At 43.9% G+C, this 22,620-nt stretch overlaps 1 protein-coding gene across 1 annotated transcript; it reads right to left on the bottom strand.

Annotated features, from left to right (window-relative positions):
• Nucleotides 1–473: 473 nt before the first annotated feature.
• Nucleotides 474–1,430, bottom strand: LOC115074252 (olfactory receptor class A-like protein 1). Its single transcript, XM_029573552.1, has one exon. The coding sequence runs from the start codon at nt 1,428–1,430 to the stop codon at nt 474–476; it is 957 nt and encodes a 318-aa protein (XP_029429412.1).
• Between the last annotated feature and the right edge of the window lie 21,190 nt (nt 1,431–22,620).

The following is a 22,620-nucleotide window of genomic DNA, read 5'->3' as shown; positions in this document are numbered from 1 at the left end:
AGCAAATCTCTAGAAATGGAAAAATACATGGAGCTAATCAAGAGTCCTTTAATGAATCAATTCTTAAGGAACTTTTAAATGCAATAGAGTCGTAGTTATTTAAAGCCTGCAAAGCATGTCTGACTGTAAAGAGTAAGTATAGCAATTCTTCTTCTTCCAACTAGAAATACCAGCTTTTCTCTCCCCAACACAGGCCTCTGTTTCACCAAAGATGTCTTCCTCAAGGGGAAAAAGTTGCATGGCTCCCAAAAGAGCCTGTCATATATATATCACCTTGCAATGCTGGAAAGAACACTTGTACTCAATAGTGAGTGTGCCCTTTTATGTTTAAAGTGTTTTATCACATAATTCTACCAGGTATCAGTCAAACTCAGCCCTCAGCCTTCCTCTTTCATACTTGATCCGAAAGGAATCAATGTCTTGTTTCAGCTTCAGCTATATATATAAATCAAGTTATTTTATTAAGAAGAGATTCACATTTTCTGATGACGTGCCTTAGTGTCAATAGTCGTTATCTTCCCCTTCTTTTGAGAGAATTTCAGTTTTCCTAAAATTTTCTTGTTAAAACTAATTATTAAAAAGGGGCTAAATAAGGCATAACAACAGGAGATGAACACTCTGACCTCAGAGAGGTGAAAGGGAACATCGTACAGAGAGTTTGAGTAAACCATGAGGAAAGTGTCGACTCCGTAGAAGAAGACATAGAGGGTGACCAGCTTGATGACACTCTTGGCTGCCTTTCTCTCGGCCGTCTCATTTGGGTTCTGGCTCGTGCTGCGGACATACTGCATCTTGTCTCTGTGTCTCTTCAGAACATACAAGATATAAACACTGCTAAGGAGCATGAGTCCCACGAAGAAACTGTCATGGCCACTTATGGTAAGCAAATAGACTAAGAAAATCCTGGGGCCATGGTATATTGTATAGCAGATTCCACTGTGAAAGATGGCTTGTAAATTGGTACCATTTCTTGGAGCAAATGTTTTTAAGGAAAGTTCTATGTACAACGCCATGTTAAATAGCCAAAAACCTATAATGTGAGGGGTGATGTATTTCTGTGCTCTGGATTTAAAAGGAGACCATCGAGCAGTAGCAGGAGCGAGAGTGATGGCCTGAATTATACTGAGTAAACTCGTTACACATATGGAAACTCCACGGGCCGTCCTGTAGATATAAAGCACTAACTTACAGCCAATGTCATCTATGAAATTTTCAAATCCAAAATCTTTCATTATCTGTGGTGGTACCCTTGTGAGAAGCCCCAGCATGTTGGCAAAGACTAAGTGGCACAGAACTGTGTCTATAGGTTTGAGGTCCTTTTCAGTGTGGGCAATATGGGCATAAGCTATCAGGATGAAGGCATTGGCCAGAGCACCAATGCTTGTCTGTAAGAGGAAGAAGATGACCTTGATGGTGGAGAGGAGATCCATGGTCTGCCAACATCTGCTACTGAGGCAAAATAGTGACCGTCTCTAGTCTGGAAGTACCTTTAAGAAAGGAAAAGAATTGATTGATTATTTACAAAAATGTTCACACGGGGTTAAATCCAAAGGTATTTTTTATCTACTGACCTTACACCAATTCTCAAAAACAATGCACGCAAACGCATTCACTTTGAAACCTGCCATGGGTACAAGGAACCTGCCAATGAGGGTCATGTATCAAATTGTGTGAGAGCCCTAAAGCCCACAATAACACCATAACGCATGTGATAAATAATGCATCGCGAGATGCATATGCACATTTTCAAAATTTAGTCAAAGGGGAGGAGTTTGGGTGGAGTATAAGAAAATGAGGGGTATTTAACGTTGTGTGCGATAGCATAACGCATGTTATCGCCGGAAATAACTACACCTTTTTTCCTGGTGTTTTGCTGTGCGAGATGCCTGAAATGGGATTTACAAGAAATATTGCAAATCCCGTTTCAAGCAGGAGAGGGGAGAGGGAGAGGGAGAGGAGAGGAGTGGAAGAGAGAGAGAGAGAGCGCCTCTGGGGTGGGACACATATTAGTCAAACTTTTTATACCACTGTAGGAGGGTCAACTAGTAACGCAAGGGGAGATTTTTGTGGTGGTCTAGAGTTTGGGGGCAGTTTTACATGCACAGAGGTATGAACAGCACAGAACACACCAGTGAAGATTTGATGTGATTTGGCGTGAGGAAAGGTACACAAATATGAGATTTGTACATTGTACTCTCGACCTAGCTTGATAGCACACAAGACAGGATGAGAGTACAATTATGAATTTTTGTACACATCTTTTTTTATTGTAAACCACTCAGATCTCACAAAACATTTGTATAGGCGGGATATAAACAATTTCATATAAATAGATAAGGCAGTAATAAGGTTGTTTTTTTTTTAATTCTGAGATTAGTTACATGCCTTCAATTCATCTTCTGTGATAGTTTGCCGTGCTGTGGTACAATTTTTGCCTTAGGGTCACTGACCTATTGTAAATCTATTTACTTCTCAAGGGTCAGCTGAAGGTCCTTCAGTTCATTCAGAACGCTGCAGCACATTTGAGCACTGGCTGTAGTTGAAAGGATCAGGTTGGATTAGCTTCACTGGCTACCAGTTGCTTTTTTTAAAAAAAAAAGATGTTTCTTGTTTTAATTTACAGAACTGTTAAGGAGTTAATTTTTGAAAGATTTCCTCATGTAAAATCGGCATATGCACACGTAAGTAGTGTGTATGGGCATATGTGCTACTTAGGTGTGTGTACACTTTTGGTGTTGCAGAGTTAACAGGGAAAAAAGGTGCAGTTTAAGGGTTTTTCTGGGGTGAAGTTGCTACTTTGTAAGCAGTATTTGCACAAACATTTCCAAACTTGTCCATATATTTTTATACCTGTTAATTAACAGGCCGATACAGTAAAGTTCGCGGGAGAGCAGGCAAGTGCCCGCTCTCCCGGCGCGCGCACAGGCCAGTGTGCTGTGCGCGTGATTCAGTAAAACAAAATATTTAAATTAAGGCCCACTGTAAAAAGAGGCGCTAGGGACACTACAGCGTCCCTAGCGCCTCTTTTTGGACAGGAGCGGTGGCTGTCAGCGGGTTTGACAGCCAACGCTCAATTTTGCCGGTGTCGGTTCTCCAGCCCGCTGACAGTAACGGGTTTGGAAACCGGACGCCAGCAAAATTGAGCATCCGGTTTTCAACCCGCGAGCTGCGGGCTGAATTTAAAATTTTTTTTTAAATTTTTAACTTTTTTTAACTTTTGGGACCTCCAACTTAATATCACCATGATATTAAGTCGGAGGGTGCACAGAAAAACAGTTTTTACTGCTTTTCTGTGCACTTCCCCGACGCTGGCAGAAATTAACGCCAGCCTTTGGGTAGGCGCTAATTTCTGAGAGTAAAATGTGCGGCTTGGCTGCACATTTTACTTACTGTATCGCGCGGGAATAACTAATAGGGCCATCATCATGCATTTGCATGTTGCGGGCGCTATTAGTCTCGGGGGGGTTGGACGCGCGTTTTCGACGCGCTATTACCCCTTACTGAATAAGGGGTAAAGCTAGCGCGTCAAAAACGCGCGTCCAAATGCCGGTTAACAGTGCATTCCACTGTACAGTATCGGCCTGCATGTTGTGGAATTTAATTTGTCTACTGTCTGTTGCTTTTGGGTCACAGCTCAAGGTGAAGTGCTGGAGGGTCTGAGCAAACTGCTGGATTACTGGGTGAACTGGTAGGGGGGGTTAGTGAACTGATGATTACAAGTAAATACAAAAGTATTTTCTAGGGAAAGTGTGAAATGGGATGAATGAGGACATTTCCGATTCATTCCAAATGGAACAAACCGAAAATAGCCTCTCTCAAAAATACCTGAACATTTGTGGGTGTTTTTGTGAAAAATTTAAAAAATATGTCCTCCCTGAGGCCCTTCAACCCTCCTTCTGCACTCCACTACATCCCAGGGGCCAAGGCCTCCCTGAGCCCTTCTGACCCCCTTCCACTGGTTAAACCCAGTCTGAGGCCTTTCCTCCCCAGACCTCATTCTGCCCTCTGGAAACGTAGGCCGGGGCTGGGGACCTTCCCCTTTCCATGAGTCCTGAGTGAAAGCACAAAAAGTGCGAGAGCAAGTCCACTGCCCCTGCCCTACTGCTGTGATCTTTAAAAATGGTGGCAGCAGGCCCGACCCTGGCACCAAAGTGATATCAGGTATGGCCGACACCATTGTGCTGAATGTCCAGGAGGGAAATCGGAGAAGCCCGGGCTGGTCCTGGCTCAGCCCAACTGGGTAGGGCCGGGTCCCAGGGAATCTTGTAGGGTGGGAGGGCCTCATTTGTTTGGTTGTTTTTTTATTTTGCTTTTTTTTTTTTTTTAATAGTTTACAGGTCAATACAGTAAAGTGCGGCCGCGGTTACCCTGCTCCTAACCCGCTTTCTACTCACTTTTCGGCCGCGTTAGTCCAACCCGCGATCCACTATCCCCTTTAACCCATTCTTACCGCCTCTTTAAATCACTGGGTAACCCCTTCCGCCCGCGGCATGTATATTAGATATAAACGATCGAATTAGCTATTCCCTCCCATACAGGTTAAACGCGCGGCAAAACGGCAGGGTAAAAAAGCGATAGTCGGGGCGCGCGTTACTGGATGGTAGGGAATAGCTAATTCGATCGTTTACATGCAATATACATGCCGCATGCGGAAGGGGTTACCCGGGGATTTAAGGACGCGGTAAGAGTAGGTTAAAGGGGATTGGGGATCGCAGGAAGGGCTAACGCGGCCGGAAAGTGAGTAGAAAGCGGGTTAGGAACGGGGAAACCGCGGACGCACTTTACAGGATTGACCTGTAGGTGGGGTAGATTTTAAAACCCCTGCACACGTAAATCCTCCCGGATTTACGCGCGCAGGGCACTTGCGCGCCGGTGCGCCTATTTTGCATAGGCTGCCGGCGCGCGCAAAGCCCCGGGACGCGCGTAAGACCCGGGGCTTCGTAAAAGGGGCGGGAGGGGGCGGGTCCAGAGCAGGGGCTGGTCTGGGGCGGGTCCGGGGGCATGGCGACGGTTCGGGGGTGGGCCGGAGGGCGGTCCCGAGTCCCCTGGCACTGCGGCCTGTGCCGGGGGATGCCGGGGCAGCGTGCGCAAGTTACGCCTGCTTCAAGCAGGCGTAACTTGCCCAACAAAGGTAAGGGGGTGATTTAGGTAGGGCTGGGGGGTGGGGTAGATAGGGGAAGGGAGGGGAAGGTGGGGGGACGTGGAAGGAAAGTTCCCTCTGAGGCCGCTCCGATTTCGGAGCGGCCTCAGAGGGAACGGAGGCAGGCTGTGTGGCTCGGCGCGCACAGGCTGCCGATTTTGCGCAGCCTTGCGCACGCCGACCCCGGATTTTATAAGATACGCGCGGCTATGCGAACCGGCGCGAACAAAAGTACGCACGCGCGTATGTTTTTAAAATTTACCTCTGTGTGTTTCTGTGATGCAGGAAAATGCATACTTTCTCTATCCATTTCATAAAATTACAAGAATATATTTTAAGCGCTATAATAATTGTAATGTGTTGGGATCGGTCCTGTTCAATATCTATGTGAGCGACATAACGGACAGGATAGAAGGTAAGGTTTGTCTGTTTGCGGATGACACTAAGATCTGCAACAGAGTGGACACGCCGGAAGGAGTGGAGAGAATGAGATGGGATTTAAAGAAGCTGGAAGAGGGTCGAAGATATGACAGCTGAGATTCAATGCCAAGAAGTGCAGAGTCATGCATATGGGGTGTGGAAATCCAGAAGAACTGTATTCGATGGGGGGTGAAGGGCTGATGTGCACGGAGCAGGAGAGGGACCTTGGGTGATAGTGTCTAACGATCTGAAGTCGGCAAAACAATGTGACAAGGAGATAGCTAAAGCCAGAAGAATGCTGGGCTGCATAGAGAGAGGAATATCGAGTAAGAAAAGGGAAGTGATGATCCCCTTGTACAGGTCCTTGATGAGGCCTCACCTGGAGTACTGCGCTCAGTTCTGGATACCGTATCTCCGAATGGACAGAGACAGGATGAAGGTGGTCCAGAGAAGGGCGACCAAAAAGGTAGAGGGTCTTAATCGAATGACTTATGAGAAGAGATTGAAGAATCTAAATATGTACACCCTGGAGGAAAGGAGGACCAGAGGTGATATGATACAGACTTTCAGATACTTGAAAGGTTTTAATGATCCAAAGATAATGACAAACCTTTTCTGTTGGAAAAAAATCAGCAGAACCAGGGGTCATGATTTAAAACTCCAGGGAGGAAGACTCAGAACCAATGTCAGGAAGTATTTCTTCACGGAGAGGGTGTTGGATGCCTGGAATGACCTTCTGGAGAAAGTGGTGAAGACCAAAACTGTAAAGGACTTCAAAGGGGCGTGGGATAAACTCTGTGGATCCATAAAGTCTAGAGGATGTGAATGAAGAGTGGGTGGCTCATGGGAACGATGGCTACTACCTGGTGATAATACCCTTATTCAATAAACATACACAAGGTTAATGCGACTCCAACATTGCTCTAAGCTTCATCGGCAATGAGGAAATGTGGAAAAAAAGATTTGCATTCACAAAAAAATGGGGAGCTGCTTGCTTGTTACCGCAGTTGCTACCCCAAACCGAATAAGCTAATACTTCACTTTCAATGCATGATACTTCAATTTCAATGCATATCCAGCATAGCCCTCTACTTCAACGGCAGGGGAGCAAGACTGATACTTCACTTTCAATGCATGATACTTCAATTTCAATGCATATCCAGCATAGCTCTCTGCTTCAACGGCAGGGGGGGAGGGGTGAAGAAAGGTGGATCTATATTCAGGCAACAATCAACAAGGACTGAATTACATAGTCTGGATAAACAGATAAGCATGGGCGTAGCTTGCTTACTGCGGTAGTTATACCCCTAACTAATTAAGCTATTTCACTTAGATGCAGTTCCAACACTGCTCTCTACATTAATGGTGGGGGTGGAAGGGAAATAGAACCAAAAGGTTACTAAGAGGCAAGAGAAACATAAGTATGTAAGAAAAAAAAAGTGTGAAACTTGCTGGGCAGACTGGATGGGCCTTTTGGTCTTCTTCTGCCGTCATTTCTATGTTTCTATAATAAACCAGAATTAAATGCAGAGGCAGGTACTTCATACAGAATGCATGTAATCTGCTTCAGAAAACGCTATGGATGTGCAGGACAACATTTTTTGTTAAATTCAGTTTTTCAGTTTTGGGAGGGGTTCATTTTTTCAATTTGTTTAATTTTTTTTCAGGTCAGTTTATTTTCCAAACTGCTTCGGGAGGAGGGGAGAGAGGGCTGACAATCCCGAGCGTCGGAGAACCGTCCACTTCCTGGTACTTGTCATTTCAAATGTCAGATACCAGCGTGTCCGTGAAGTGTTAGGCCCGCGCACCCAGGTTTCTGTATAGGTATTGTATAGCGCTCTATACAGTAAAACGGGTTGCGTGGGCCTAACGCTTCACGGATGCTTCTTAGATGCAGCTTGCATTTGCAAGCTATTTACATACAGGATCGAGTGGTAGGTGAGCTGCACTGTGCGTGCGGCAACTGCGGGTGCGCCGGGCACTAACGCAGCTCTTCCTACCGCTCGTTACTGGATTGACCTGAGTGTTTTATAAAGTCTGCAGCTCCCACTTATGCACATATTTGGTGACTTAGGCAGCCTATAGAAAATTGTGATCTATGTGAGGAAAGCCCTGAAAGATCTCATGCAATCGTACTGTCCAGCCAAGACCTTTTATTCTGCTGGCAAGCATCTTTGCTTCTTCCTTCTTTTAAGAACTATCAATTACAGGACATCGGGAACTATGCCCCAGGTTATGGGATGCTCTCCCACTGCATAGAGAGAAGAGTCTGACCCATTATCCTTTAGGAAAAAATGTAAGACATTTTTGTTTTTGCAAGCATTTGTAACTGCTCTTTGCTCTTGTTTTTTAGCATACTGTGTTTTCTTGAGATAGGTTTTCATATATTTTATGTGTATTGTTTATGTGTTTTTGATCAGTTTGGTTTCTTTGGCTGTCTTGATGCTTTATATATAATCTGCCTTGATTAATTTCTTGTATAAGAAGAGATACGGTCTCCAGAACTGAGCGCAGACGACATTCAGGTAATACTACCCATAGATGAAACTATTGAAAAAAAACTAAACTTAGCCAATATGTACCTCGATATCATAAAACAACTACTAAACTAAATGGAGCTAGTAATCAATATTGAAAAAACAGAATTCCTACACATTCGGGCGGATTTTCAAAGCCCTGCTCGCGTAAATCCGCCCGGATTTACGCGAGCAGGGCCTTGCGCGCCGGCGCACCTATTTTCCATAGGCCGCCGGCGCGCCTATTTTCCATAGGCCGCCGGCGCGCGCAGAACCCTGGGATGCGCATAGGTCACGGGGTTTTCGGAAGGGGGCGTGTCGGGGGCGGGGCCAAACAACACGGCGTTTTGGGGGCGGGGCGCGGCGTTTCGGTGGCGGGCCTGGGGGCATGGTTTCGGGCCGGGGCGTTCCGAGGGCCACGCCCTCCGGAACCGCCCCCGGGTCCGGTCTCAGCGCGCCAGCAGCCTGCTGGCGCGCGTGCATTTACGTCTCCCTCCGGGAGGTGTAAATCCATGGATAAAGGTAGGGGGGGGGTGGGTTAGGTAGAGGAAGGGAGGGGAAGGTGAGGGGAGGGCGAAAGAGAGTTCCCTCCGAGGCCGCTCCGATTTCGGAGCGGCCTCAGAGGGAATGGAGGCAGGCTGCGCGGCTCGGCGCGCGCCGGCTGCCCAAAATCGGCAGCCTTGTGCACGCCGATCCAGGATTTTAGAAGATACGCACGGCTACGCGCGTATCTTATAAAATCCAGCGTACTTTTGTTTGCGCCTGCTGCGCAAACAAAAGTACGCGATCGCGCAGTTTTCCAAAATCTACCCCTTAGAACGCAAAAAGAATGAGATCATCCAAAAGACAATCACAATCAAAAACAACCAAAAAATAGAACTAGCAGAGAAAGTATGGAACCTAGGAGTTATAATCGATTCTGAACTAAGCCTAAAACAACATATATCATTAAAAGTGAGAGAGGGATACTCCAAACTCATGGTTCTCAGAAGACTCAAACCACTGCTAACGACTATAAACTTTCGTTCAGTGCTACAAGCATTGATTTTTGCAAGCACCGACTACTGCAATGCCTTACTACTAGGTCTACCATACACATCACTTAGACCATTACAAATTCTACAAAACACTGCTGCAAGAATTTTGACAGGAAAAAGTAAAAAAGACCACATCACAGAAACCCTAGCCGAGTTACACTAGCTCCCAATTGAACAAAGAGTTCAATACAAAACACTTTGCACCATACATAAATTAATACACAATGAAAAAGCAGAGTGGCTTAACACAGCCCTCTGCGTTCACGTACCAAACAGAAATCTAAGATCAGCTAACAAAGCACTCCTTACAATTCCATCAATAAAAACAGCAAGACTCGCACAAGTAAGAGAAAGAGCGCTATCGCTGGCAGGACCCATACTATGGAACACCATGCCTTTAGAGTTAAGGTTACAAAGCAACAACAAATCCTTTCGAAAAAACCTAAAAACCTGGTTATTTAAGCAAGCCTATCAAAGAGAGTAGGTGAATAGTGAAGCCGGTGAAGTGCGAGATATGAACAAATGAAAAATCAAACACACAACACCACAAGCGATACGCGTGTAGCTGTATTTTATTTTATTTTTTTTATATTTTACTTTGTCTGATCATTCATCACTATAAGATAAAGTGACACTGATAAAGTTAGCATTGCTTTTAATTCCGAAAAAAAACAACACCGTACAGTATCTTATCACACTACATTTAGCTTATTTTAAAAAACTATGTACCGGACCGATATGGCACTTGTGTAAAGTAACGTTTCAGCATCCTTATTTGTTTGTGCCTATTGTAAACCGTTGTGACGGAAACTACTAAACGACGGTATAGAAAAGACTTAAATAAATAAATAAATAAATAAGGTGGAATAAAAAGTTTTAAATAAATAAATGATTTCCTTTTATTTTTTTCAAGCTGTTCAAAATATGCAATTAGCATTCTTTCTCTTGCATTTCAAGATTTTGTTCCAGACTTTTACCTGACCTTGTCTCAGCTCTCTGCAGCTTCTTCAGTAGAGTGTTGACATCTCTTTTAGTCAGGATCCCTTGCAGTTTCTTATCTGACAGGGTTTGGGTGCACCATGGAGATCTTGCTTGAACTTGTGAAGGAGGTAAGATGGCTACTGCTACTGCAGGAACCCCTGCTGGCCAAAGCCAGCAGATTTAGGGCTGAAGACCAGGGTTTGCTGACTGTGGAGGGAAGGGGAACACATAACAAGGGAGAAACGGGAGTATAAAGAGCATAAGATGTGCCATGCTGGGTCAGACCAAATGTCATCGAGCCCAGCATCCTGCATCTGACAATGGCCAGTCCAGGTCACAAGTACCCAACAGATCCCAAACAGTAGATCCTGTGGCTATCCCCAAGTCTAGCTGGCTAATAATTATTTAAGGACTTTTCCTCCAGGAACTCGTTCAAACCCCTTTTAAACCAGCAGTGCTAGTTGTCTTGACCACATCCTCTGGCAACAAATTCCACAGCGTAATTGTGTGTTTGGTGTGAAAGTGCTGTCTATTAGTTTCACAGCATGTCCCGTAGTCCTGGTACTACTGGAAAGGGCACATAACTGTTCCCTATTTACTCATAATTTTATAAAGAGCTGGAGGAGGTGAGGTTCAGATTTCTGCATGGCCAGCTAGATCTGTCATCCTTAAAAGTCAGCTCTCATACTAATCAGAAAGCAATAGCTCTGGGCCTTGCCTGTCAGTGTCTGCATGCAAGCAGAGCACAAGAACACAGATATCCGAGGAGACGGCAGAGAGAGTTCAGTAAAGGGAAGATGTCTGCAAGGCAGCAGTGATGCTCTCAGGTCCCTCTCTGCTACCCCAGCCCTAGCGCTTCAATGCTAAAAGTCTTTCTGCCTTTTAGGGATTTATTTTTCACCTAAGAATCTTCTTTGAACACAGAACAGCAAATGCCTTAGCTCCTGTAAATGAGTCTCAAGTCACTGCTTATTGAACTTGTATTTAATTAATTGACTTTGCATATTCATTGGAATGAAAAAAAATCAAAGATAAGAGCAGAAATCATGAACAGAAATAAGGATAATACTTTATTGTTATAATCATAATCTAATCATTTTTCAATCGAGGCTTCTCATCCCCACAGCTGGGTAATTGAATGTTCTCATGTCTTGTGACTTTAGATTTTTTCTGCAGTCTAAGTATCAGAAATCTGCTGCCACATCATCCTCCACAGAAGTGGCTGCATCTGTGTTTCTGATATTCTGTAATGCCAACCAATTCAGGATCCCATAAAAATGAAAGACACTATAAAATATTAAGTTACTGTTATCATCAAAATACCAAATGATGTCCCTCAACCCCACAAAACTCAAGGCATTTTTTAAAAAAATCCTTCAAATGCCAACAAACAGACAAAAGACAAGGGAATGGAATATAGGGAGAAGCAAGGTCACATCCAAATCAATCAGAAGGTCAGAGCTAGGAGGTGAGCTGGGTCACTGATCATGGCCATCGCCTTCCCTTACAATGATGCCATCCCACTGCCCCAACGGAGATCAGAGAGACGTGCAGAAGCGATAGAGTATGGCCTTACCTGAAGCAGGGACCTCTGCTGCCTTTGATGTTGACTCTTCAGGCCCTGGAAATTCGCCACTAATAATGCATAAACCTAGAAGTGTATTTGTACTTTTTAGAGATTTCCCCAGGAGAACTTTTGTTTGTGCAGTGCTAAGTGCCAAATTTTGTATTTCATTAATTGCACTTTTGCAGAAGTTCCCGAGCGTGTACAGTAAATGATTTCCTACAACTATAATGTTTCTGTAATGTCCCAGGAGCAAATGTGCATTGTTCAGCTCACCTGTACTGTTGGTCTATAGCCCTGCATTATTATAATTGATATACAAGGTGCATAACAGTACAGATGGGTTAGGGATGGGCAGGTTGATATGGACCTTCCTCCTTGATGGATTTACATCTCCTCTGGCCAAATGGGAGAATGGTGGCAGATAAGGTTCAATGTGGCAAATGTCTAGCCTAACATGATTCTAGGGCAGGGGTAGGCAACTCCAGTCCTGGAGTGCCACAAACAGGTCTTCTTTTTAGGATATCCACAATGAATATACATGAGATATATTTGCACAAACGGAGGCACTGCATGCAAATATAGTTCATGCATATTCATGATGGATATCCTGAAAACCAGACCTGTTTATAGCACTCCAGGACCAGAGTTGTCTACCCCTGTACTAGAGGCACATGAGTAGGAATATAGAGTAAGTAACGAATAGGTCAATACCATCAGTCACTAACCAGACTAAAGATCTGGGAATATTATTTATTTATTTATTTATTATTTTTATTATACCGAGTTTCATGATAGGAATCACATCAATCCGGTTTACAATTAACAATGTGAGTAAAGGCAGAGAGTAACATAGTAAAACATTTCCCAATTCAACGTCACATATAGAATGAAACTTAACAGATATAATAACAATATTTAGGATGTGAGAAAGTTACAAAAAACAAGGAAAAATAACTAGGATCTGAAAGGGGGAGGAAATTGAAGGAAGAATATTAACATTTTAGCCTACTGTATCAATTAATAAATATGTATAGTATTATAAAATATAGATGAGTAGCAAAAATGATCAAATATTAGTTGAAACTAGGCCAGGAATCAGTGTTAGGGCTGACGTCACCATCATTGTGTCCCAGGGCAGAAACTAAGGCTTGGGCCTAGTCAGTGCCAGGCATCCTGAAACCATGCCTCATAGGGATGTGTATTTATTTAAAACAAATGCCTAAAATGCAACAAATGAGGCCATTTTAGGTTTATTCCAAATGGAACAAACGTTACCAATTACACCTGCTGAAATGTCCACACAAATTTCCAGTGAAAATCTGGCTAAATCCAACCTTCTCCTCAACTCCGCCCCCAGGAACAGCTCTGCTCAGCCCGAGTAAACTTACGTACGAACAGGAAATATGCACAGCGTCAGGAGGGCAATTAAAACAAAAAAAACATTTCTGCGGGTTGACCATTGTTTTATCCACTGAAATACTTCTGAAAATTACCCTTGAAATTGCAAGCCGCACAAATTTAGCAAGGTAAAAAAAAGGGCCTGCTGGAAGGTGTTCCTGGGACAAGCTTTCAGATTTCGTCTGTTAGTATTGCTATTCAGTGCTAACCAACTGGGTATAACCCCAGCCACGCAAATGGCAGGCCTAACCCTACCTATACTCCGCTTAAGAAGAGAACAGGGGGAAATGTGCATGTATTTTCTCTCAGCTTTTCATTATATATTTAATTTAATTTAAACTGCATCTGATCAAAAGAGATATTGTACGAGGTTAGAATGAGAAGTGCCTTCGGTTAAGCCAAGAGTAGGTATCCAGTGAATGTCTTTCTGTGACCCATGATGGCCGCAGTCTGGAGGGCATTATTGCTAGCCTAGGCTTCCTTTTAAACCAGATATGATGTTTCGTATCCACTGTGCACTGTTCATTTCCCATGGTAGCAAATACAAGAAATGCTTGTTCTGTTCATTTTAAGAAAGCCCATACAGGAGAAATTAATCTCCCCAGGAACAAGGAGAGATTTGGACATGGACTAGCCAGAATGCAAAGTTCTTGCCTTTAGGCCCACAAGATTATTAATATGCATGTTAGAAGAGTTTGCTTCTTGTGAATTATTGATATCTTTGAGGTATTTGAATATCTCTGTCATATCCTCCCTCCCGCCTCTCCTCTCCTCTTTAGTATACAGACAGAAACAGAAACGTGATAGCAGAAAAAGACCATATGGCCCATCTAGTCTGCCCATCCACACCAATTATTCAGCTTTACAATCCTTGCCACTCCCTCAGAGATCATCAGAAGTCCATATTCAACCACTATTCAGCTGAACAACTTCGCTGGATAAACATATCCGGCAAACTTGTCTAGGATATTCGGTGGTGTATCTGCACAAGAACACAGATATCAGAGAAGTTGGCAGTGAGAGTTCAGTAAAGGGAAGATGTCGGAAAAGCAGCAATGATGCTCTCAGGTCTCTTTCTGCACCGATGCTAAAAATCTTTCCTTTAGGGATTTTATTTTTCATCTAAGTTTCTTATGTGAATGCAGAACAGTTAGGGCAGCAGCGCCAGTAAATTAGCTCCCAAGTCATCACTTATTAACTTTCCTTGGTCTAATTAAATAATTTTGCCATCATTTGAAAGGAAAAAATGCAATAGGAACAGAAATTATAAACAGCGCATTAGTAAACTAAAAAAAAAATCAGATAAAGGCTAATACTAATTGTTTATAATCGTACTCATATTTTCTCATAGTTTCAGATCACCTCTGCATCATTGAGTAGTAACTGAACTGTTCCCTGTGTCCTTTGTCTTTTACATAACTTTGAAACACTCCCCCATGGCCCATATATGCTTTCTTACAGGCACACAGAGATCAACTGCAGTTTTTTTAATAATCTGCATGTATCAGATATGTGCAGATTATAAAATATTCCTAAATCCAGCCCCCAACACGTACGCTTATCAGCAATGCATTGAAAGCAAGCACTTTCTACCCATTTTATAAACATACATGGAAAAGATACAACTTGTTTCCATAAAACCCTGATTTATACGTAAAAGTAGGTATATTTTTTAAAATGCAGGTGTAATTGAAATCACCGGTTTGCCGATACCTCCATCGGTTTACCCAGTCCATCTCCAGTTCATTAAGATTCCCCCTAGTTCACTCGGAGCTCCCACCCACTGACAACAGACGAGTCTGTTGTCAGTTGTACTAGATAATTGGCAGGTAGAAAACTGCGTGAATAAGTTGCCTCATGATTTCACATAAATCTCTTATAAAATAGCAATTTACGCACGTTCCTCTTGGCTTCACCCCGGAAAAACCCTAATCCATTCCTGTTTTGCACAGATAAATGTGCACGTGAAACTAAAAAGTTGTGCATACTTTTGATGTTTATAAAATAGCATGTACGTGAGTACAAACTACTTATGCGCAAATATGCTAATTGTACGCCCATAGATCCTTTTGCAAATTAACTTGAAAGTATCAGAAATCTGCTTCCAAGCCATCCACCTGAGAGATGGCTGCATCTATGCTGCTGATATTGTACATTGTAAACAGTATCAGGAATCCATTCAGATGAAAAATCCTATCATAAAAAAAAAAATCAAATGATGACCATCAACCCAACAGAAATCATGATTTTTAAAAAACTTTTGGAAGCTTCTCCAGGGTAGAAAGCCAGCATCTGACCTTTTACCCTTGAAATGCCAACCAACTGCATAAAGACTCAGGAGTGGAATATAGAGAGGAGCAAGGTCACGTCCAAATCAGTCCAAATGTTGGAGCTGGGAGCTGAGCTGAGTCACCGATCAGGTCCAACGCCTTCTCTTACAATGATGCCATCCCCACTGCCCCCTGAGATCAGAGAAACTTGCCGAAGCGATAGAGTCCGGCCTTACCTGAAGCAGGGACCTCTGCTGACTTTGATGTTACCCTTCAGGCCCTGGAGGTTCCCCCACTAATAATGCATAAACCTAGAAGTGTATTTGTACTTTTTGGAGATTTCCCCTGGAGAGCTCCTCTTTCTGGAACACTAAGTGCCAAATTTTGTATTTCATTAATTGTTCTTTTACAGAAGTTCCTGAGTGTACAGTAAATGCTGTCCTGTAACTGCAAAATATCTGTAATGTCCCGGGGCAGATGCACTTTATTCAGTTTAGCTGTTATGATGGTTTAGGGACCGGCATTATTTTAATCATATACAAAGTTGCATAACAGTACAGATTAATAGGGTTGCTAATTGGCTTCTGATTCAGTACGGGCTGATCCAGTCCAGATTTTACCCCACTGCATGGAGGGACTTGTAGTCTTGCTTTTCTTAGGGAATGCAATGGGGAAATCAGAACTACAAATCCCTGCATGCAATGGATCCCTACAGATTAGGGATGGGCAAATTGATATGCACCTTCCTCCCTGATGGACTCGCGTCTTCTCTGGCCAAAAGGGCAAATGGTCGGTAGGTGAGGTTCAGTGTAGTAATCTTATAACACAGCATGGTACTTGTGTTATCCCAATGGGATCATTGTCCCGAGACTCAGGGTCTCCCACTTAAATGTACTCAAATACCACAATGTGTGCTTTCATCAATGTCTGAACTTCACTTCACATAACACACATGTCACGAGGGCCCTCGGTCATGGCCTGGAGAGAATTTAAAGATGTTCACTAAACCTCTACTGCTGGTCTTATTGGAGTGGTTTCATGATGGGATTGAAATATCTATTTATGAGATATGTGTCTGAAAAGTGTTTTTAAGAAGAGCGGGGTATATATAGGCTTTGCCCTGGTTTCTGTTCAGTATTATTCTGGGACCCACTATTCAGTAAGCCGGCGAGCGGACAAGTTATATGGCTAAAGTGAGCTCTTAAGTTTAAAGTAATATGGCTCATGTGGCAGGATAATTTCATCCTAACCGGCTATACTGGAAGAATGCCGATGGCCATTTAAAAAATGTTGGGCTTAGGCCCCCCAATTCATAATAAATGAGAAGAAGTCCCAAGCTGACCGAGCGTTGCCCTCTTTCTTTTGTCACTTTTCAAATGCCATCAATTCTTTTTTAATGTAAGTTTATCTGTCAGGGGCCAGCCAAGCTTTTCCTCCAGCTGCAGAGTTAATTGTTGTGTCTTGAAGCGTTTCAGATTTTTTTTTTTATTTGATCTTAAACTTTTGTATCGTTTCATGGTGTTATATTTATATCATGTTATTTGGTTATTTTAGTATAAAGTTTATGTTTGCCTTGATGGTTTTTGTTTAATTCCACCAGCCTTATAAAACTTGATTGTTTATAAAAGAATTTTGTATTAAACTTGTCAAATGATTCTTTAAAAAGTAAAGGTCAGGTTTAACAGTGACATTTTACTTAACTTGCTTTTCAGCCACTTCAGATTACATTTGGGTTCTGTAGGTACCTCTGTAGGACTGATGAAGCAAGAGGGTAGGTTGTCTAAAAACGCCGTCAGGGCAACAAAGAGGTTAGACACCGTGTAGTCCAAGAATAACCTTTTTATTGAGTGGAGACAAAAAATTCAAATCAACGTTGATTTGAATTTTTTGTCTCCACTCAATAAAAAGGTACCTCTGTAGGCACTGTATTTCTCTGTCTCCAATTGGCTCAGTCTAAGGCCTAGATTCCTCAAAATGCGATGTGTCTTTGTAGGAGGTGTCCCACTATCGCGAGGGGGGGGGGGCGTGTAGCCACAATAGTGGGGCCCCTCCCCCGAAAACACATTACAGCTCCATGGTACAATCTTTTGTGTCACGGCCAAACAATCTTTTGTGTCGCGACAAAACTAAAAATTAAGTTCAAAGTATTTATTTATTTATTTATTTATTTAAAACTTTTATATACCGGCATTAGTAAGCATACATCATACCGGTTCACATTGTAACTGAAAGGCTGAAATTACAATCAACGGGGAGGGGGAAACAGGGAGGAATATACATAGAGCAGAGGACAATGAAATAGAAGCAATAAAACTGTAACAGGCTATTTACAGGTATGTATATACAGGCTTAAATGGGTTACTTACAGGGTCTATATACTTACAAGGGCCCAGGGGTCTATATACAAAAGGTTCAATGAGGTATGGGCTGAGGGGGGTGGAGATTAGACTGGGTAGGCTTGTTGGAAGAGCCATGTTTTAAGTTTTTTTCTGAACTTGGAGTAACATGGCTCAAGCCTGAGCGTGGTAGGGAGGGCGTTCCATTGTTTGGGGCCTGCAATGGATAGTGCGCGATCTCTGGTAGAGGAGAGGTGGGCTTTTTTTAAAGGGGGAATGGAGAGGGTACCTTTGTTGACAGAACGAATGGGTCGGTCAGAGCGTATAAGACAGAAGGGTTCATCCAGCCAGTTAGAGTTGTGAGAGTGGATAGATTTGTGTAATATAGTTAAGACTTTAAAGAGAATGCGAGATGCGATGGGGAGCCAGTGGAGTTCTTTGAGTATGGGGGTGATATGATCGGCTTTCCGAGAGTTGGTGATAACCCTGGCAATTGCATTTTGGAACAATTGTAAGGGTTTGGTAGTGGAGGAGGGTAGGCCGAGGAGGAGGGCATTACAGTAGTCAAGCTTTGAGGAAAGGGTAGCTTGGACGACAGTACGGAAATCATGATAGTGGAGGAGGGGTCTGAGCTTCTTCAGAATACTGAGCTTGAAGAAACCTTCTTTGAGGATGGAGTTGATCTGTTTTTTTAGATTGAGTTGTTGATCAAGAATTACCCCAAGGTCTCTTACAGTAGGTTGGGACGTTATAGTATTGAAAGCTGGGTCATTAGAGATCAGGGGTTTGGGGAGAAGGTGGGGAGAGATAAGGAGCAGCTCTGTTTTAGCGGAGTTTAGGGCGAGGTGGACGTTAGTGAGGAAATCGTTTATGTTGGCAAGACATGTGTTCCAGAAAGCGAGGGCGTCTGAGAGAGAGTTGTGGATGGGAATGATGATTTGCACGTCATCTGCATAGAAGTAGAATTTGAGGCCGAGTTCTGTGAGGAGCTGGCATAGGGGTGTGAGATAAATATTGAAAAGGGTAGAGGAGAGGGAGGAGCCTTGGGGAACACCTTGAGCCAGGGGGTAGAGTGTGGAATTGGCGTTTCCTATCTTGACAGAAAACTTTCTGTTAGATAAATAGGATTTGAACCATAGCAGGGCTAGGCCTGAGATGCCTATTTCGGTCAAACGGTTGATGAGGAGGTTGTGATTGATGGTGTCAAAGGCAGCTGAGATATCGAGGAGGGCGAGGAGGTAACAGTTGCCTTGGTCCATGCCTATGAGCAAGTGGTCAGTGAGGGAAAGCAGGAGTGTTTCGGTGTTGAGGTACTTACGGAAACCGTATTGGGCTGGGTGTAGTATATTGTTGTTTTCTAGATATTCTGTAAGTTGGATGTTCACAATCTTTTCCATAACTTTGGAGAGGAAGGGCAGGTTAGAGATAGGGCGAAAGTTGGCGGGGTCTTTGGGGTCTAGTGCTGGTTTTTTTAGGAGGGGCTTAACAATTGCTTGTTTGAGGGCATCAGGGACAGAGCCTGAAGAGAGGGAGGAGTTTATAATGTCTGCAATGGGTTTGGAGATAGCATTTGGGATGGAAAGGAGGGATTTTGTGGGGATGGTGTCTGAAGGGTGGGATGCGGGTTTGAGTTTTCTGAGGATAGATTCCACTTCTTTGGAGGAAGTCAGTTCTAGGGTTTGGAGGGTGGGTGTAGTGGGGGAAGGTTGGAGGGGAGGGGAAAGGGGGGTTGAAGGAGATGGGAGTTGAAATCTGCGGAGGATGTTAGTGGTTTTTGCGAGGAAATATTGGGCGATTTCTTCGCTCTTGGTGGTGGCTTCATTTTCAGGGATAGCGGGCTGGGAGGACTTGGTAAGGTTGGCAACATAATTGAAGAGGGCTTTCGGGTTGTACATGTACTGGTGGATCTTGGAGGCATAGAAGTCTCGTTTGGTTTTGAGGGTGGTTATTCTATAATGGTGAAGGGTGGATTTGTAGCTTGAGGCGAGTTGGGGTGAGGGGGCTTTACGCTTTACGCCCCCTCACCCCAACTTTACACCCCCTCACCCCAACTCGCTTTACACGTGACGGAGGCCCTCCTCCCAGTCGTCCCCCCCAGAGTGCAAGGCCCCCCCTGCCCCCGGCTCCTGATGGAGGAAAGCCCTATCAGTCCCCTCCCCCTGCCCCCCCAGATTGCAAGGCCCCCCTTTCCTCAAGAGCACAAGGCCCCCCCATCTCCCCCGGCCCTCATCCAGAGGTCTCCTTACTTGTAATGGTTCCAGCGTTGGGGACAGATGCACAATGGCGCTGACCGGGACAGGTGTGAGGGGGTCTCTGGAGGGCGGGCCTTCCTCCTTCAGGGGGACATGGGGGAAGGGGGTCTTCTGCTTTTTGGGGGGGCCTGGGGGAGGTGGGCCTTTCGCTCTTGGGAGGGCAGGGGAGGGGGCCGTCTGCTCCCGGAGGGGCCACGGGGAGGGATCCTTTTGCTTTTTAGGGGGCTGTGGGGCCTTGCACTCTTAGGGAGGCTGGGGGAGGGGTCTTCTTCTATCAGGGGGGCTGGGAAAAGGGGGCCTTCCTCCATCGGGGAGGGGGGGAGGAGGGCTGTTGCTGCGTGCATGCTTTGAACTTTATTTCTAGTTTTGGGGAGTTGGGGGCCGTCTTGACCAGTGACCCTGGGTTGAAATGGGACGCAGCAATGACTGTATATTGTTTTTTAATATTATAATTGTTTCCCCTGATACTTTAAATGTGCAGCAGGAGCCTCAGGACCTGGCTTAGGGTCCCAGGCCTCCCGCCGCACATCTAATGCATGCCAGAGAGGTGTAGTCATTTTATAGCGGCTGATCACCTTCTCAGTCGGCTGTGATAAACTATTAGCATAGAATTGCCTAGTAATGACCTTCTTTGCATGCATTTGCAATATTCGTGCATACATAGAAAGTCATTATAATAGGGGAGGATACATGCTAATTATCTCATTGAGCATGCAATATCATGACGATAGATGTGCATTAGAGCCTTTTATGGCACCATAATGCCCTAATGCATGACCCTGTAAATTTGTACCTGAGTCAATGGAGAGTAAAGTGACTTGCCCAAGGTTACAAGGAATGGTTGTAGGATTTGAACTTTGGTGTCCCTGTTTTACAGCCCACTGCTCTAACCACTAAGCTATACCTGGAGTTAGGAAGCTTACATTATTTGAAAGGAGGATTTGTGGTTTTATTCATATATGTGTATGTACATGTAAATTAGAAAGGAAAGCGTGTGTGCTGTCTGAGAGATGCAGAAACATTACTGACCACACTCTGCTTAGCTCACCACGTTAGACTATGTCATATGCAGAGCTTAATGAGTCACACTCAGGAGAGCACCCATAGAGGGGATTCCCTCGGAGCGCCCCTGCCTGGCTCCTCCCCTCCGGCATCTCATCCTTCACTTGAAGAAGAGCTTGGTCCAGCTCCACCTGCACAACAGCAGTAATAACGGAAAAGCATGCGCCCTGCAGCTGCCCCCTCCCCTTCTGCAGGGGCTTCCTGTTGATAAAGCACGTGTGTGAAGGGTGGGGCCACCGCAGGTCCCACGTGCATTTTTAATTTTATTTTACTGCTGCAGGCACCAGCTCATGATCACAGCTATCTCTTTATTTTTCCGCTCCATGTGGGCAGCAGGCTCAGAGGATGGCATAGTCCCTTCAAAATTTGGCCACCATGGGCAGTTGTGTATTCTGAAATATGAGCCTGGTGCTGGGCTGTAATCGAATCCCCAAAATTGATAGACGACCTCTGTGAGTGTGAACAGAGGCTGTTTAATGTCCTACACTGCAGTGATAAAATGAGTGTGTCTATGTCAATGGGATTTCTAGACTGTGGACCTGCTGCAGAGCTGTGGAGGATACTTGTTTTCCTAGCAGTTCTTGTACACTGCATTTGTTCTGGTTCCTGAGAGCATCAGCCACATGCTCGCAGCTGTCCGATTGGGCCAGCACTGGGTGTACCTCTTATTCTCAGCAGTATATAAGGCGTGCTCAGAGGACAGACAGTGCTGGTTCAACAGCCATCTTGTTGCCTGTGGAAGTACTGCCTGTTTGTTTCCTGATTTCCAAGCCTTGTTGAGGTTAAAATATTGTGTTCCAAGATTCCTGCACTTGTATTTGCATACAGCACTCCTGCACATAAAGCTTCCTGTTTCACAGTTCAGGCTCCAGTGTCTGCTTGTGTCCGGATCAAATGTTCCTGTTCTGTGTGTTTCTCCTGGTGAGTCTCTAGCTCCTGTCCTTGCCATCGTGTCTCCAACCTGCCTCTCCAAGTAAGCACCTTTCCCTCCAGGGGCATCCCTGATTGCCAAGCCCAGACACCCGTGACAATCTGCCAGAATAAGCAGGAAATAAAAGGAGAGATTTGGGCTTGGACCAGCCAGAATGCAGAAAAACAATATATATTTTACTCTGTTCCTATGTTTACATTTATACCATATATGTCTATCTTTACATATCTTTGCATTATTCTCTTATTGATGGACAAAGTGTTATGTTGACCACCATGTTAAATAAAGAACTACAAAAAAAAAAAAGAATGCAGAAATCTTGCCTCACCAGACAAATTTGACATGATTTATTATATATATAGGAAATACAATGATAGACAGTAAATGCTCACAAATAAAGTGTTTCTGAAAACAAATATCACAAACAAATGTACAGGTGAAGCACTAATGCAACAATTTAAATACAATAAAAACAATGTTATTTAAATATGTAACACACATCTTAAATTAGTAAAATTAAAAAATACAATTCAAATAGACACCATAATCACCAGTGAGATAGCAAATCTCTAGAAATGGAAAAATACATGGAGCTAATCAAGAGTCCTTTAATGAATCAATTCTTAAGGAACTTTTAAATGCAATAGAGTCGTAGTTATTTAAAGCCTGCAAAGCATGTCTGACTGTAAAGAGTAAGTATAGCAATTCTT

This window comes from Rhinatrema bivittatum, chromosome 12 (genome assembly GCF_901001135.1).
Source record: "Rhinatrema bivittatum chromosome 12, aRhiBiv1.1, whole genome shotgun sequence".
NCBI classification, from domain to species: Eukaryota; Metazoa; Chordata; class Amphibia; order Gymnophiona; family Rhinatrematidae; genus Rhinatrema; species Rhinatrema bivittatum.
The sequence above is the reverse complement of the archived record's forward strand: the minus strand, read 5'-3'. Positions and strand labels throughout refer to the sequence as shown.